This window comes from Amblyomma mixtum, chromosome 5, assembly GCF_055824585.1.
Source record: "Amblyomma mixtum isolate Tamu chromosome 5, ASM5582458v1, whole genome shotgun sequence".
NCBI classification, from domain to species: domain Eukaryota; kingdom Metazoa; phylum Arthropoda; class Arachnida; order Ixodida; family Ixodidae; genus Amblyomma; species Amblyomma mixtum.
The window spans coordinates 62,388,852-62,403,656 of NC_143016.1; the positions used below are offsets into that span (position 1 = coordinate 62,388,852).

The 14,805-nt window shown below is 44.3% G+C and overlaps 1 protein-coding gene across 19 annotated transcripts in view; it reads right to left on the bottom strand.

The window, feature by feature from the left end:
- Positions 1 to 14,805, bottom strand: part of dlg1 (MAGUK family member discs large 1) — a 559,794-nt gene that overhangs the window by 4,526 nt on the left and 540,463 nt on the right. For 15 of the 19 annotated variants that reach the window (XM_089544710.1, XM_089544718.1, XM_089544717.1 and 12 more), the window contains 11 exons: positions 14,021 to 14,120; positions 11,061 to 11,237; positions 9,725 to 9,797; positions 9,486 to 9,594; positions 7,259 to 7,279; positions 6,464 to 6,511; positions 5,245 to 5,295; positions 4,799 to 4,900; positions 4,322 to 4,494; positions 3,299 to 3,408; positions 1,390 to 1,481 (listed from right to left, as the gene is read on the bottom strand). In XM_089544710.1, the coding sequence (XP_089400836.1) occupies positions 1,390 to 1,481; positions 3,299 to 3,408; positions 4,322 to 4,494; positions 4,799 to 4,900; positions 5,245 to 5,295; positions 6,464 to 6,511; positions 7,259 to 7,279; positions 9,486 to 9,594; positions 9,725 to 9,797; positions 11,061 to 11,237; positions 14,021 to 14,120 (1,056 nt within the window). The remainder of the gene's footprint in view (positions 1 to 1,389; positions 1,482 to 3,298; positions 3,409 to 4,321; positions 4,495 to 4,798; positions 4,901 to 5,244; positions 5,296 to 6,463; positions 6,512 to 7,258; positions 7,280 to 9,485; positions 9,595 to 9,724; positions 9,798 to 11,060; positions 11,238 to 14,020; positions 14,121 to 14,805) is intronic. The other 4 variants (XM_089544713.1, XM_089544706.1, XM_089544708.1 and 1 more) reach the window with 3 other exon arrangements.

The following is a 14,805-nucleotide window of genomic DNA, read 5'->3' on the forward strand; positions in this document are numbered from 1 at the left end:
CGCAATGTCTGCTGCTGTCACTTTCAGTTTCTTAAAATTGCCTGTCAGATTAGAACATTTCACATGTCCCTTTCACCATGTAGGCTGTGATTATAAAGCGAGAAAGCAATGCTAGTTAAATGCTGCAGAAATAGCACAATCGCTAAAATGAAATGCTTAAACGGCATGACGCAGCCTCCAGATTTGAGGAAAGCTCCAAAAGATAACTTTATACCCGGTGCAAGAATATGAAGTTATGCTTTGCAGAGGACTACATTCATGGGTTATGGGTGACGCAATGGGTTACGCAAAGGTAGTTCGAAAATAGAATGTCTTCAATCAGTCACCTTTTCATAGGTCAGGAATGCAGGCGAAGATTCTGCTCAAGTGAAAGGCAGTTAATGCGCATGCAGCACTATAGCTGGACGATAAGGGCCTTTCACTAGGGGATATTTCGGAGCCTTCTCTTGTCGAATGTCTAATTTGCTCCTCTGTATTGTGCCCGATCAGCTAGGCTTCTGCTGACGGCGGTGACTTTGTTGGTACTTCTGGCTATACGCGCATCTGGAACTTTGTTAGGTCGAGGAGGGGGGGGGGGGCTGGAGAGTTTGTACTCCCTTAAATTTGTGTTGATTTATGCCACTGCGCCTAGTACAGGCATTGCTGCATAAATAATGGAGCTACGGCTCTTCCAGGCGGTGTCTCAACAGGATAGCATGCCGCCGGTAAGTCTATCGTGTGTTACAAAACATCTATGAAGAATTGGAGCAATCACATTTCTGGTGAGTCACATGTGAAACACATAGTGATGTGAGCACAAGCATGATGCCGAAATGTGGTCTCAGTACTCTCTAGCATGACGAGAGGTGCTTTATGATGTTTGCAAAAAAAAAAAACAAAAAAAAAAACAATAACTTGATAGCCAGTGCAGCAGTGTGTTTATCATGCAAATACGTCCACTGTTTGAAATGTCCGATTTCCGAAGTACTATGAAAATCATGCAACAGCGCTGATTTCGAAACGACGAAAGACCAAAGCCCACAGATTTTTGGCACTAAACTTTGATCATGAGCTCTTCAATCTAATCTGTCAATGTTCTGGTCTGAATTCACAATGACGAAGTTTCCACTTCAGCTAAATTTTCCACAGGTGCAGTGCATTTTACCACAGCAGGGTTTGACAGCATATGTGGTACCTATGCAAGCAAAGACGCAGTTCGTGTGATGTAACATGGGCTTATGTAGAATGCTGCATAAGATCAGCTCCTTTTCCAATAGTAACTTTCCTTTTACACACAACAAGGTGCTGGCAAAGGAAGGAGAATGAGCAGGAGAAAGAGTGAAAAAGATTTTGCCTTGGGGCTGGGCACACACACACACACACATGGTGAAGACATTATGAGGGAAGTACCTGTGAAATATTCAGCAAACTCCTGCTCAAGCTTTGCTGCTCGCTCAAATGTTTTCCGTGCCTGTTCCTCTGTTATCCTTTTGTTCATTTCCCTGGAAAAAAAAAAAAAAAATTGGGAGAGTAGACGACATTATTTACATACACATATAAACACCCGTACTATTTTGGACAGTGCAGCATATTTTCAAGTACGCTGTCCATAATCTCTGGTCAAATATACTAAACAACTACTTCTCACCTAGTTAAATCTATGCTCTGTGCTATAATTTACAGCACAGAAGTGTCCTAGATTACCTCTCACCTTCTGGAGAATTTTAATGCCAGTTTAAACTTCAAAACATATATGTTTTAGCACTTTAACTGTTTTAAATCGAGACATTTACTGCTAACATGGAGCCTAAGCTATCAAGCTCACCCACACACTATTAGAGGCAATGTGCTTTCACAAAAAGTTAACATGCCTTTAAGGCCTGATTTCACGCAAACCAGGAAATATACGAAATATAGGCGACTATGGCTGCTAATCTTGGTTTCTTGTCTATTAGGTTTTTCCACTGCTCTCATGATTGCAGCATGAGTATAGCTATATGCCACTGGCCCTTCTGAAAACAATGCATTAGTTGCCAGGGGTATGAAATGCCTTTTATAAATTGGGAGTTCAGGTTGCTATGCTGTAATGCAGGCTGTAATGCCTGCAATTGTAGAATAATTATCTTCATTAGGGGTGTGAAAATATTGTAAATTTTGAACACGAATCGAATGTTTGTTATTTGGTTCACATTTCATTTGAGAAATGGATATTCGAATATTCGGCAACGATCAAATACCGCGCCAACTTTCATACACTCGACCATGGCAAGAGCTTAATATCTGAGCAAATGATCCTAAAACTGAGCTATAGTGTCAGGAAAATGGATGCATTCCCCTTGCTTACATCCAACGCTGTTTTTCCAGCATGCCGTAACTGCGCGCTCACCGTGGGCTTTTCGTTGTTTGCGCGATGGGGCCTTTTCACAAGTCTTCACCACATTTGGGGGCATTTAATAACTCGACCTTTGGATATTTGGCCATTTATTTCAGTCTCTTAATTGAAGTCGAAATTAATTAGGTTTAATTACCCAACATACTATTTTTGATTGCCAGGTGTTGCTAGGTGCCAGGTGATTGCCATGGATTTCATTCCGATATTCATTTTGTATGATCACTGTACAGGCTGTATACTGTTATGCTGTCTAATCAAACAGTATGCATTTCTGTGCATGTCTTTTTTTTTTTTTTTGCACAGCGCTGAGTCAGTCTACATTTGTTTACTTCAGTTACAAAGACCATATACTACTTTGAAAAAAAAAAAAAATATACAGACAACATATGCTTACTTATCTTTTTCTGCAACTTTTTAAACACTGAATAGATATTCGTTATTCACACACCCCTAATTTTAAAGCTCGCACATAAGCGATTATTTTTTGCATTCAAGGACAAATTCATTGACGCTGCTGAGTGGACGACAACACCTGCAAGTTACTTACAAGAGCACAGCTATGGGACATGAACACTTGCTCAAGTTCAGCTGCCAAGCTATCACTGCGCACGCCCAAATTGTTGGAGCTGTCTATTAGTATGCTCTACAACACAAATTCATATAGCAGCTCATTAACCTGCTGGATAGTAGAACATCACTTATATGCTCTTCCTTATTCACACAAGTGACTTGAGCATTTTTTTTCATCGTTCAGGAGGTATTACGGCACAAAATGTCCATTCACAGTAAGGTTATGCGACAGATTAAGACGTATTATGAAGCACAACTGATTGAGGTACGCCTGAATGACAGCCAACAAAGCAAATGTTCACATTCTATTCGTTATTAACACAGCTAGACACCTAAAGAACAAATGATGGCACCTACATTATTGATTCCACAGACTTCGGCTTGATGAAAATGGCAATTGGCTCAAGGCCAGCAACCTGGAGCCTCTTGATAGCGTTACCACTCACATCCAGGATGCAGTGTTTGCCCTAGAAATGAAAAAAAAAAAAGCGTGAGGGACCGACATGAGCCACAGGATGACTTGAAAACAGCAAAATGTGCACGCCTGGCAGGTATGCAGAGAGATACTTGTGCTTAACTGATCAGACTGTAGTGCACATGCACACATGTATGTACAGAATGCAACAATTTTTCGGAATTTTTGTGAGCAGTCTGAATTCTATGAAAAGTTTGTTCCAAAGCAATTGCTACTTTATGTAACAAAAGTGACGTTCAAATATTTAAGTGTTTCTCTTTCTTTGGCATCAGACTAAATTCTGAAAGCGATACATTCTGAGGTTCTTGCATTATGACTACACAGTCTTTGCGATCAGAATGCCAAAAATGATGAAAAAGGCAGAGAACTAATGATTATCAGAAGGGTTTTACCGATTCACCCATACAATACTTGCCCAAGTGTAGCCTCCCCTGATTGCCACACTAGCTTCTAAAAATCTACCTAGGCTTCACCTACATTCTCTGCTTCTCCATGTTATCTTGCATACAAGCGTACCACTTCGTGAAATGGTCAATCATGCCATGCTGTTATGAAGACAGTTTGCTTAGGCCATTTAGCTGCAAGAGTCCTGAGGAGATGGCTGGGATGAACACGTTTACAGTAAAAGCTTGTTAATTCAAACCCCATGGTGATGCCAATGTAGTTTGAATTAACTGAGGTTCAAACTGTGGCACTCTGCAATTGGGAGGCAGTCAGCTAGTGGGTCTAAAATATTCCGTCATCACCTGCATTTCTTTTCCCGGATGGCAACGGCGGCCAACATCCTCTGTTCTAGATCCCAAACTTATCGGAAGGCCTGTACTTTGCCATTAAAACTGCACAGGTGGGCGGCTTCTGCCATCAAGGTGCTGACAGACAAGAGGTGGAGCACGTAAGCTACCCACCTTCTCGGCCACCTCTCGGACAGAGGCGACGCTGGTGCCGTAGAGGTTGTCATTGTACTGGCCAGCCTCAATGAAGAGGTGGTTCTGGATGTCTCGTTCCATCTGCTCCCTTGAGGCCACAAAGTGGTAGTCACGACCATCTACCTCGTAGTCACGCTTTGGCCGGGTCGTGTCTGCAAACACCCAAAAGGTACTTGAGACTGCTGCTGACAATGCCATGCTCTGAACTCTATATAAGTTCAGGCGGGCTTGACAACTGTTTTCTGGTGGACAATGCGCATAAATGTGGGCGCACATGCACACACACACACATGAACACGCACAAACATATATGGCATTTTCCAGTGCTCCTTGAAAGCAAACACCATTTGGCTGCACTTTTCATCACTACTTCCTGATGCATTCATGCATTTCCATTGAACCTTCATCACGCACATCTAACAAAGATCACATTTTATGAAATAAGAGTGCACTTACGTGGAACACATGATCCAAATTTTTCAGGATATTCTGATATCAGGTCATCATTGATTCTGTCTTTTAGGGGTCCCAAGATTATTATAGGCCGTGTGTAGGAAACTGTTGAAACAAAATAACTTGATTAGAGACACCACCACACTGTTTCAAGCAAGCAACGATGCCAGATAGCAAGTGCTACTTTGCGTCACGATTCTTAAACCACAAACTTGCTAATCTAAAAGTGTGGTGCACAAGGTCAGCATCAATAATGCAATATTCAATGTGTGCATATGCTAAGCAATGATAAATGTGTAAATAAAACTGCAAAGAAAGGCAACTGCACTAATAAATAACATGCATACTAGAGAGAAAAACTGAAAGCCGATATTTTATACCTCTTTTTAAACACTATGCAACAGTGCTTGCTACTAAGAAAAGCTGTGCAGTGGAATCTTGCTACTCACTGTCCTGCTGCACAACTGCCTCGTAAGAAAGAACAGGCTCGTCGATTCCTCCTGTAAAGAAAAAGAAGAAAGTTATCAGCACATGCTGATGGGCTCTTGAGAAACCGAAGCAAGCTTTGAATGTAAAGGCATCTCAGTCCGCTGACGTATCACAAACATGTCGCTCCGAAGGGAACCTGGGTGAGGATAAGCCGCCTCTCTCAGCTATGCATTATTCGTATTTACATAATTTATTTAATGAGATTAGCATCTGCTTACTGTGACACTCATTGTGGCTGTAAAAATGGAAAGAGAGAAGAACAACAGCACATTTGTTCATGAGAGGAGGCATAATGTTAGCACAAATATTTTCATGTGCCTCTGGGAAACAGCATAGTTGCTTTTTATTTATAAAACAAACGTAAGTGAGCAGCTCAAACACTACTGCAACGAATTTAGTATGGCTCACATTAGGTGAGAATGAACTTTATTCATGACAGACCATGCTACCGCTACTAAAACACCTGTAAAGTGTTGCAGCTCATGTGATAGTGGAGAGAAACTGTCACAAAATCAATAGTGACTGCAAAAGCACGCAGAGAGGTCATAAATCTGACAAGATGGTTGAAAAAGATCCTTCCATGCCTTCCTTTCCTTAAGCTAAGACAATACTAAAATGTCAATGGATTTCTGCGCCAAACAAAAAGCAAATGAGGTGTGAGGTTTTTGCTTGCTTGCACAGATTTCAAAGGAAGGTGCAAATGCCCTGTGCACTTGAACAGACGAAGAAAAAAAAAAAAAGAGAGATGAAGGAAACAGTCAAGATGTCACGATGACTTGCACAAGATTATGCAAAGCCAAATGGGATACATTCAGCCAACTGCAGCCATAGGCTAAAATTTTGCACATATAATGCATGGACGTATCACTTCAGCACAGGAACAAAAACAGTAACTCCAGGCATTAGCAAGAAAGTACAGTCTTTGTCAAAAGTTTAGAGCCCAGGAAGTTCACTTCCAAGCTTTATACTGGGAATCCAGGAGCATTCATTCAAGTCCTTCCTATTGCAAGAGGCAGTACCAGAAATCTTCGCATGTCCAGGAAATTTGGAGCGCTAGAGATCCATTAAGAACGACACAGTGTGGCTCAAAAGAAAAGCCCCTGGGCTCCAAACTTTTGACGAAGGCTGTACATGATGATGAGAAGCTGTAGCTTAACATGTTAAATGCAGGGTACTTACTTGTGCTGCTTGCTTCGCTATCGCTTGCGTAGGATGTGTTTGCTGTGTCTGTGAGTCCAAAGGTGTCAGTATGAGCACAACGTGCATGTAAACAAACATCTCAAAATAGCCATGCTCACGCTATGGTTAGTAACAATTCGATGACACGTTCTCTTACCAGTCTAACTTTAAAAGCACTATATGTTACTTCAAATGCACAGGTAATGCACACATAGTTACTGCGTCATGCTTTCAAACACCAGTACTGAAACAGAAAAAAAAAAAAAAAACTACTCATTTTATTACTGATTCCTACAACGCCAATGCTAAGGGTGCCTAACAAGAAATAAATTCGTAATAAAAGAATTATGTGGCTATGTATGTATCTAGCACATGAGGCATGATAAAGAGCACCATTAGCAAACATGAGAAAATTAAACTTTAAAAACCTTGAAAATAAAATTTTGCTTGAATTCCCAAGAACACCAGTCTACTCTTGTAGGTAGATATCAGTCAAAATACTTATTCTTAACGGTCCACCTCGCAATTACCCATGTTGTACAAAAAGTAGAGAACCATTTTATGTTTAAAAGACTGCATATGTTTAATATACTGCATGGAATGAAGCAGAAAAAGTCGAGAAAGAGAATTCCAAGAACTGCAATAGCTCCTGATGGCGGTAGGCCTTATGCAAACAAAAGAAAAGGATGTCGGGCTAATGATAACATACAGAGGAATTTTACTGAGCAAACAAGCAAGACAACAGCAAAAAACGAAAAGAAAGCTCAAGCAAAGCAGTCACTCCTGCAGTATTACCTTTGGTTGGGGACCCGTCCCCTGAAAAGCAGATTAAAAGAAAACAATGCAGACAAAGGCTTGATTTATACAGTGATCTTAAACTTACTATAGCTGTCACAAGATTCCACATCCAAACCACATAAAAGGAAGAGCAGCTGCATAAAGTTTGGCAAAACCCAACTATTGCTTCCTAAGCATGCTGTTCTAATAATAGCATGCTTAGGAAGTGATAGTTAGGAAGCTAACAAGCAAGAGCAACCCTTTAGTGGTTTTACTGTATATAAAACCATGCTTGAAAAACCAAAAATAGAAATGATATTTCATCATGCGTCATGAGAAAAAAAAAAAAAATCAGTCTTCCCCACAATAATCAGCTGAGTGCGAACCAGGTGTTTAACCGAAGCCCGCCACTGATTTTCAAGGATAGACTTTCTGGGCTACAAAGATGGCTTTGGCGGCATAGTTATAGCAGTGTTGGCGAATCTCAGAATACAAGTGGATCATGTTACTAGCAAACTTGGTAACTAAATTCTAAAAGGTAACGTTCAACTAATACAGAAGAGCAAGTTGCTGGGCTAGTTGGTACTGTTGCATCGTGGTGGAGCAGCGCAAAGGACGGGACACAAGAAACAAGGAAGGATGTACACAGGCGCTGACTATGAACTGAATTTTTATTTTTATTTATTTTTATTTCGCTTCTCTTTATCGTCTTTCACCGCCACTACATTTACCAATATGTTTTATCTACTGACGTGACTGTCTTCTGGATTCCGGTGACCGAGCGGCCATTTTATCTGTGTCCCACCCCCTTATGATTGCTATATATTCTCTGTATTTCGAAATAAAAGTTCAGTTGATAGTCAGCGCCTGTGTACGTCCTTCCTTGTTTCTTGTGTCCCGTCCTTTGCGCTGCTCCACCACAATTCAACTAATACAGTTAGGCATCTGGTTGCAATTACAGGTTTGTAGTTAGCCATAAGTTACAGCCATACCAGTTTTTAGAAATTTGAAAACACGACTACCCTCGAAGCTGCCGCTCAACGAATCCCGTGAGCCTTCCAAAAGCTGTGTGTCATTGGAACGTGCCCAGCAATGGTCAGCAGTACACGTCATTCAGTGGTGCATGTGCCACATGACCTTTTCTGTCCTGCCTGCACTGCGGTGGTTGCCACTGCTTACTGCTCCAGCCCAGACAGGAGAGGCAATGTCATGGGACATATGTGCAGCAAAGTGACGTGTATTGATGGGTGCTCGTGGCTGCACCACAGCTGTGCAATCTTCAACCTCACAAAGCCTAGCTTTAAAAATTACCGGCAGACTTGCCTGAAACACCCATCACTGCACACGAAATTGGAGATGATGTGTGTCAGCAGCCGGTAGTTAAGAGGTGGAACTGACTGCCCCCTTGAGTAAAAAATTGTCTGTGAAGAAATTACACTGCTTTGTTATTTTTTTTTTTCCCTTTTTCAATGTAGACAGCTACTCGTGACCTACTGACGTGCATTTCGCTGTCAACAGTGCTCACAGCTTGAAAATACACTGCAACGAAAAAGAAAAAGTTGCCTGGAAATAAATGGCCTAAAATAGTACAGACATCAAATTCTGGTTGCATGTTTTCTTCGTAATGATACTTAAGACATGATACTACACATGGATCATCATGTGGTACATTCGCCTAAGACCACTAAATAATTTATAATTGAGTTTTTCTCACCTGCTTCGGTTACAACAGCAGAGAGATAGCTATGATGTCGACAGTCAGTATACGGTTGACAGTCAGTATAGGTCATGTGAGCCATGACGATAACTACAATATAATCGCTGTGTCTTCACTTGTTGTGAATGCTGCTTTGAGGCAGGGTGGCCTTGGCGTTGAAGCGAATTAAAACGGCGAAGCAGCGATAACATTGCAAGTCTGTTCATGCGTCATGTGACCTATGCTGGCCTTTGATGTCATAGCCATTGTTTGGCTATCGAAACCAGAACAGGAGAGAGAGGAAATTTGATTATAAATTATTTAGCAACAGTAGGCAAATACCACATAATCATCCATGTATATACTATGTGTTACACATCATTACAAAGAAAAAAAAAATGCGACCAAAAATTTGGTGTCCCTACCCCTTAATGTATGAGATATACATCCTCCCTACAACACACACCTTTGCATACTGCACCAGGAAAATACACCGGCTACCTGAAATGCAAAACTTCCATGCAAGTTCAAAAAAACGAAAGAGCGTACGAGGCTCACTTTCGACGTCACTGCCATCTTCCGTGCTGTTGTCTTTGCTCTTCATGAAGGGGAACTTCCTTGAAAACGAGAAATTCTTCTTTTTCCTCTCTAGTGTGCCCTGGAAGAAGTTGGAAACATAGGACATGTTTTTGTAAAACATGAAAGGACTGGACCTGGCATGCAAGCTGGGGCTCACTGCACAAAGTACCTAGCCGTGAAGAATTCTTATAGCAAACCGAGCACCTCACCTTGCCGTCGCTATAGCTGCTTTTTCCTTGAAACTTGACCGACTTAAGCCTTGCACGTTCCCTCCTCTCCACTCTGCAAGGAGATGAGGAATTTGAAGAGTGATTTAAAAAAAAAAAGTAATGTTAATGTGACACTGTCATGGAAATTTTAAAGTGTGCAACAGAAAACAAGAGCAATGACTGTTTCCAGTGCATGTGCTGCCAGATGTAGGCACAACACATGGGCAAAAGGGTTAAACTATGAAACAAGTGGGTAACTTGCAGGCTGCTTTCATTAATAGCTATATGCCCACCTCACCATGCACAAGCATTATTAAGTCACACCCAGCAACCTGCGAGTGCTCAGCAAATACACAAAGCTTTTTTACACCACGGTGAACCTCAGTGCAGTATTCGATAAAGAAAAGGCATATTAGATTACAGCACTTCAGCAAACATACAGCCAATGAACCTTTGCTCATGAATGCCCATGTTCTGCCATTTCCTGTTTCAGCTCAGTCTTTCATGTTACTGATGGCGCTATTCAAGGCGCTTAGCAACGAGGATTATGGGCCACATCTACACCTATATATTAAAAAGACAGCCAAGGAGAGGAATGGCAGACGAATGGTACACCTGGCATAACCAATGCTTTCTTTCAGTGGTGATGGATTATTGCATTGAAGCCACTGAGTATATACCATGGAGAAGCTCAGTTTCTAGTAGGGTTGCTTGGATGCTCTTATGCCCTTGTGGCAGAAGAACATTAATCATGCACCGATCATAGCACAAGGGCTTTGGATGGCTAAGGTGAACGATTGGGCTAGTTGATGTCTGATCCTGCTGAACACAGCGTGAACAACATGTATGAAAGACAGAAGGAGGGCAAGACAAACATGACATTGTGCTCATCTCGCCTGCCCTCCATTGTTTGTCTAGCTTGAACTTTGATCAGGAAAAAGAAATTCTGAATAGTTCTTGTTTTAGCCATGAATACAGTAGCCTTGGAACTCTTCATAAAGATGTGACATAACAATGGTACATACATGCTGTTATATGAAAGTGTACTACAGCTGAAGAACTGAAGCTGTGTCACAAAATGTAGCTTCTGCAGTTAATAAAAACAAGCAAGCAGGCCTTCCTTTTAAACATGCAGCTGTAATGAACTACAAATTAAAGCAGTTTTCTTTTCCCCCTTCTACTATTCCCTGCACAATGAAATGAACTGAACAGAAGTGAGGCGTCACTGCTTCATTGATTACACCAGTGCTTTGCCATACTGAAGGTGTTTCACTTAATCGGCCTCACTCGCTGCCAGTGAAAAAGAAGAAGCAGAATGCAGCGTGCCCTTCCTCACCTGCGCTTGCTGGGAATGATGCCAATGAAGTCCTCATGGCCATCGGGGAGTATCTTGCGCGCCTGCCACCACTCGTCGTCGCTTGCGTTGATGACGTGCAAGATGTCGCCAAAGCGGAACGGGAGACCTCGGCTTGGGAGCCCACTGTCTCGAGATGGCTCGTAGTCAAAGAGGGCTCTGCACCAGGCAATGATGGCAAAGAAAGTTACACACCACAGCCTCAAACATGTAGCTGTGTATGGCGAAGAAATGCTGCACAGTATAAAGTTTCACTCGTTCTCTACTGAACACAACTGCCATTATTACCTCACGTGAGGCGTGCACATTAAGTCTATATAAGGTTTCTTACTTAGCGGCAACAAAGCTGTAGTGTCTCGAAAAGTCACGGCACTTCCAAAGCTGCATGCAGAGTTAAAAGCACTTAACTCAGTCTATGTGAAGCAGACAATAACTGCAGCCACACTTTTCAAAACAAAGCTGGGCTGCAAAGTGCATTAACAGCGTTAAACGCGGCCATAAAGCCCGAAGCGGCAACACGCAATAGTACGCATGGGGGAAGAAGCTGGTAAAAGCACAGTCGAGAGAAGCTGCGCTATACGCCACCTCAGAGCAAACAACGAACTAATCCTTTCTTAAACGTGGAAGAACGCAACCACGCCTCTCCTCTACAGCGCCACACCGAGCGGTCGCTCACTCAACTGAGTAGAACGTTAAGTTGGGCGAGTTCATTCACTCAACTGGGCCACGCTGCACGGGCGGCGAACCAACTCCCGCTCCAGGTGCCGCAGGTGCGCTTTCCCGCAGCACGCGCTGCGCGCCGCCTCCGAAGCGCTGCGGGAAAGCCCCCCTTCCCGGAACGGAGCGCCAGAGACTGCTTCCGCGGTATGGATCACGCGCTCTACAGCGCGCCGCATCGCAGACTCCCCCTCGTACGCACGCTGCGCCGCGAGGGCGCACCTGCTGCCAGGCAGTTCTGAAGTAGCGCGAGCTCATTAGGCCATTTACGGAGAGTTTCATATATCCGCGCGCACAAGGCCTCGCCGCGCGCTCCAGCGGAAAATTATCGCAATTACGCCAGACCGCGCTGAGCATATCTGGGCCGCGGCACTGCAGCCGGTGGCGGATCGGCGCCCTTATATAGCGGGAACTGCCGCTGCGACCTGAACGACAAATATATCGCAGCCTAAAGGCTGTTACGTCAAACGCGAATAAAAATAAAGGATGCTTCCCGACTTTACACGCCTTTTTCCGGGGTGAAGAATGACAACGACAGACGCGCATCACAACCCTACAGCAGCAACCGCCCCGAGACCACCCATTATCACACGTTAGCCGCAAGTATGACGCACGTTTCGTTCGCTCGCATACCTGGATATATCGGCTAAAACTTTCGCCGGCGTTGTGGTTGTGAAATACCGGGCACCATGCCAGCGGCCGTTTCTAATCAATCTCTCCTAAACTGCTTCAAACTCATCGTTCGCCCCACGTCGTTCTCACTGCAGAAGCGAGTCAGAGCGGACGCAGAGTGCATCGCGTCGCTCATGAAAACGAAACTCTTCGTTCCCATATCCCGGTTTCTTTTGCGCGCCTTTAATTTCCGATGTACAGTAGGAGACAAAAGTCCCTGGACCGTAAACGAAGTCGATAGCTCTATTGTTAGCCGCCGGCTGGCGACGTCACTTGTGAAGGTGAAAGTCAAAATCCTCTTTCACCTCCACAAGTGCGGTCTCCAGCCGGCGACTAATAACAGAACTATCGACTTCGTATAGACTTTCGTTCCGATAGCACAGCTGAGGCGCGTTTATTTGGAGCTCGCATTGATACGTTTTAAAACCGGCATCTGCAAACACTAGCTGAAGAAGCAGACAAGGTTTTTTTTTTTGTTTTCGTTTTCAGTAAAACGCGCCTTTTAATTCAAAACTGAATGCCGCGCTTGCAAATCCAACCCAACTTGGCGATATAATTAACCAGCACCCAAGAGCGACCAACGCCGCCGGGCGTATGACATTTACATCTAGCACGCGACAAAAATGGAACCATTAGACGGTCTGCGCATCTCCATTTTTCTTTCATGCCGTTCGCCCGAGGCAAAGAAAAGAGAGGACGAGAGAATCCCCCGGCAGATGCAGCGCCAAATATGACGACGTCCGTTCGCAGGCTTAGCGCTCAGTCAAAACTTCGCCTAAGCACAGCGCACTTCAAACGCCCACGCCGGCAGCGACGCGACGCTAAAGATAGCAGCCTGGAAAAGAGCGTCGCACTCGCGCGGATATTACGCTCGTTACACACCCGTCGGCGCCGATCTGTACAGCCGGCGGGCAGTCCGCCGACAGTGCACGGCGCAGGAGGCTTCCGTCGCGTTTCCGCCGCGGGCGCCGTCAGGTTTCCATTCACGGCGCCCGAAAGAAGAGCCAAAGCACCGCGACACTCGCGTAGCGTTCCACTGTGCCCCAAAATGCCACGCGGGAGTGAGGCGGTTCTGACAAGCAGTGGGAACTGTTTTCGAATCGAATCGGTTTGTTTCTGCCCGACGGCTCGTGGTGAACAAGCGAGTCGCGTTTGTAAGAAAAAAAATGTTACCGTTACAGGAGTACCGAGAGGCCGCCCACCACCAGTTCGCATGCGCTGATTGGCGTGCGCGCGCGGCTGCCGGGTACCTGGCGCCATTTGGCGCCCTCAAAGGCGATTTGCGTATGCGCACTGACGGCGCACTGGCTCCCGGTGCTCTGGTACCAGTAACACGGTACACGGTATACTAAAGGCGTCTAATAGAAAAATCTCCCGCCACTGACACGGCGTACAGTGCTTCGCAGACGTACTGCGTTTAACTGTCTATTTCGTCTGATGCCAAGCTCAAGAGAGAGAGAGAGAGAGAAACTAGCAGAGTAGTCTGTGAACCCACAGTGAAGACAGCGCACGGGTGCTTCATTTCACCACTTTTGTCGCGGCCATATGCGTACCTGACATAAAGCGACCGCTTCTGAGAAGTCCTTAGGCTGCCCGTTGTGTTCAGCATCTGTTCCCTCAGGTCGTGGATCTTGGCTTCAAATCTGTTGTACTCTGCAAGAGAAGGGGAAAAGATAAATGAAAAAAAGGTCCTCACGTAACAATTCACCACAGACGCTGACAAGCAATACGGGCACATTTCTCGATCGACGAACACTAGAAACACGCATCTCGCAAGCCGAACATTTATTCTTCGAAATGCAACAGAACAGCCGCAGGGCCCTCGGACTTCGGGAAAGGAATAGACAAGTTAACGGAAACGCGCAGCGAACAGTTCTTAGCGAAGATGTACTATCGAATTGGGTTTGGTTTATGAAGCAGAACCTGTGCAAAGAAGCAGAAGAAGAAAAAACGATAAAAACACTACCGTCCGCAAAGTGCACGCGCTATTAAATTGTGTGATGACTGCAAGTCTCGCAGGTGGCGACACACATCCCCCCTCAGAATGACTTTTGACGTCACCTGCTGTAAGTCAGCTAAGTAACGACCACAAATATTGGCCAGGAGCTATAAGCCCCTCCCCAACAAAGCGACGGTCAGTTCCACCCACTGAACCTTGCCACCGCACAAGTCAGCGGTGCACCAAACACTGCACAGCCCTTGCAAAAATGTTGTTGTAAGGACTGTCTATAGACTCTCTATAGACAAATCGTAGAGAACGGCCTATAGTCAATAAAAATGCTATAGACAGTCTATAGACAATCTATAGATTTATGGCCATACACTTTTAGTGGATTTT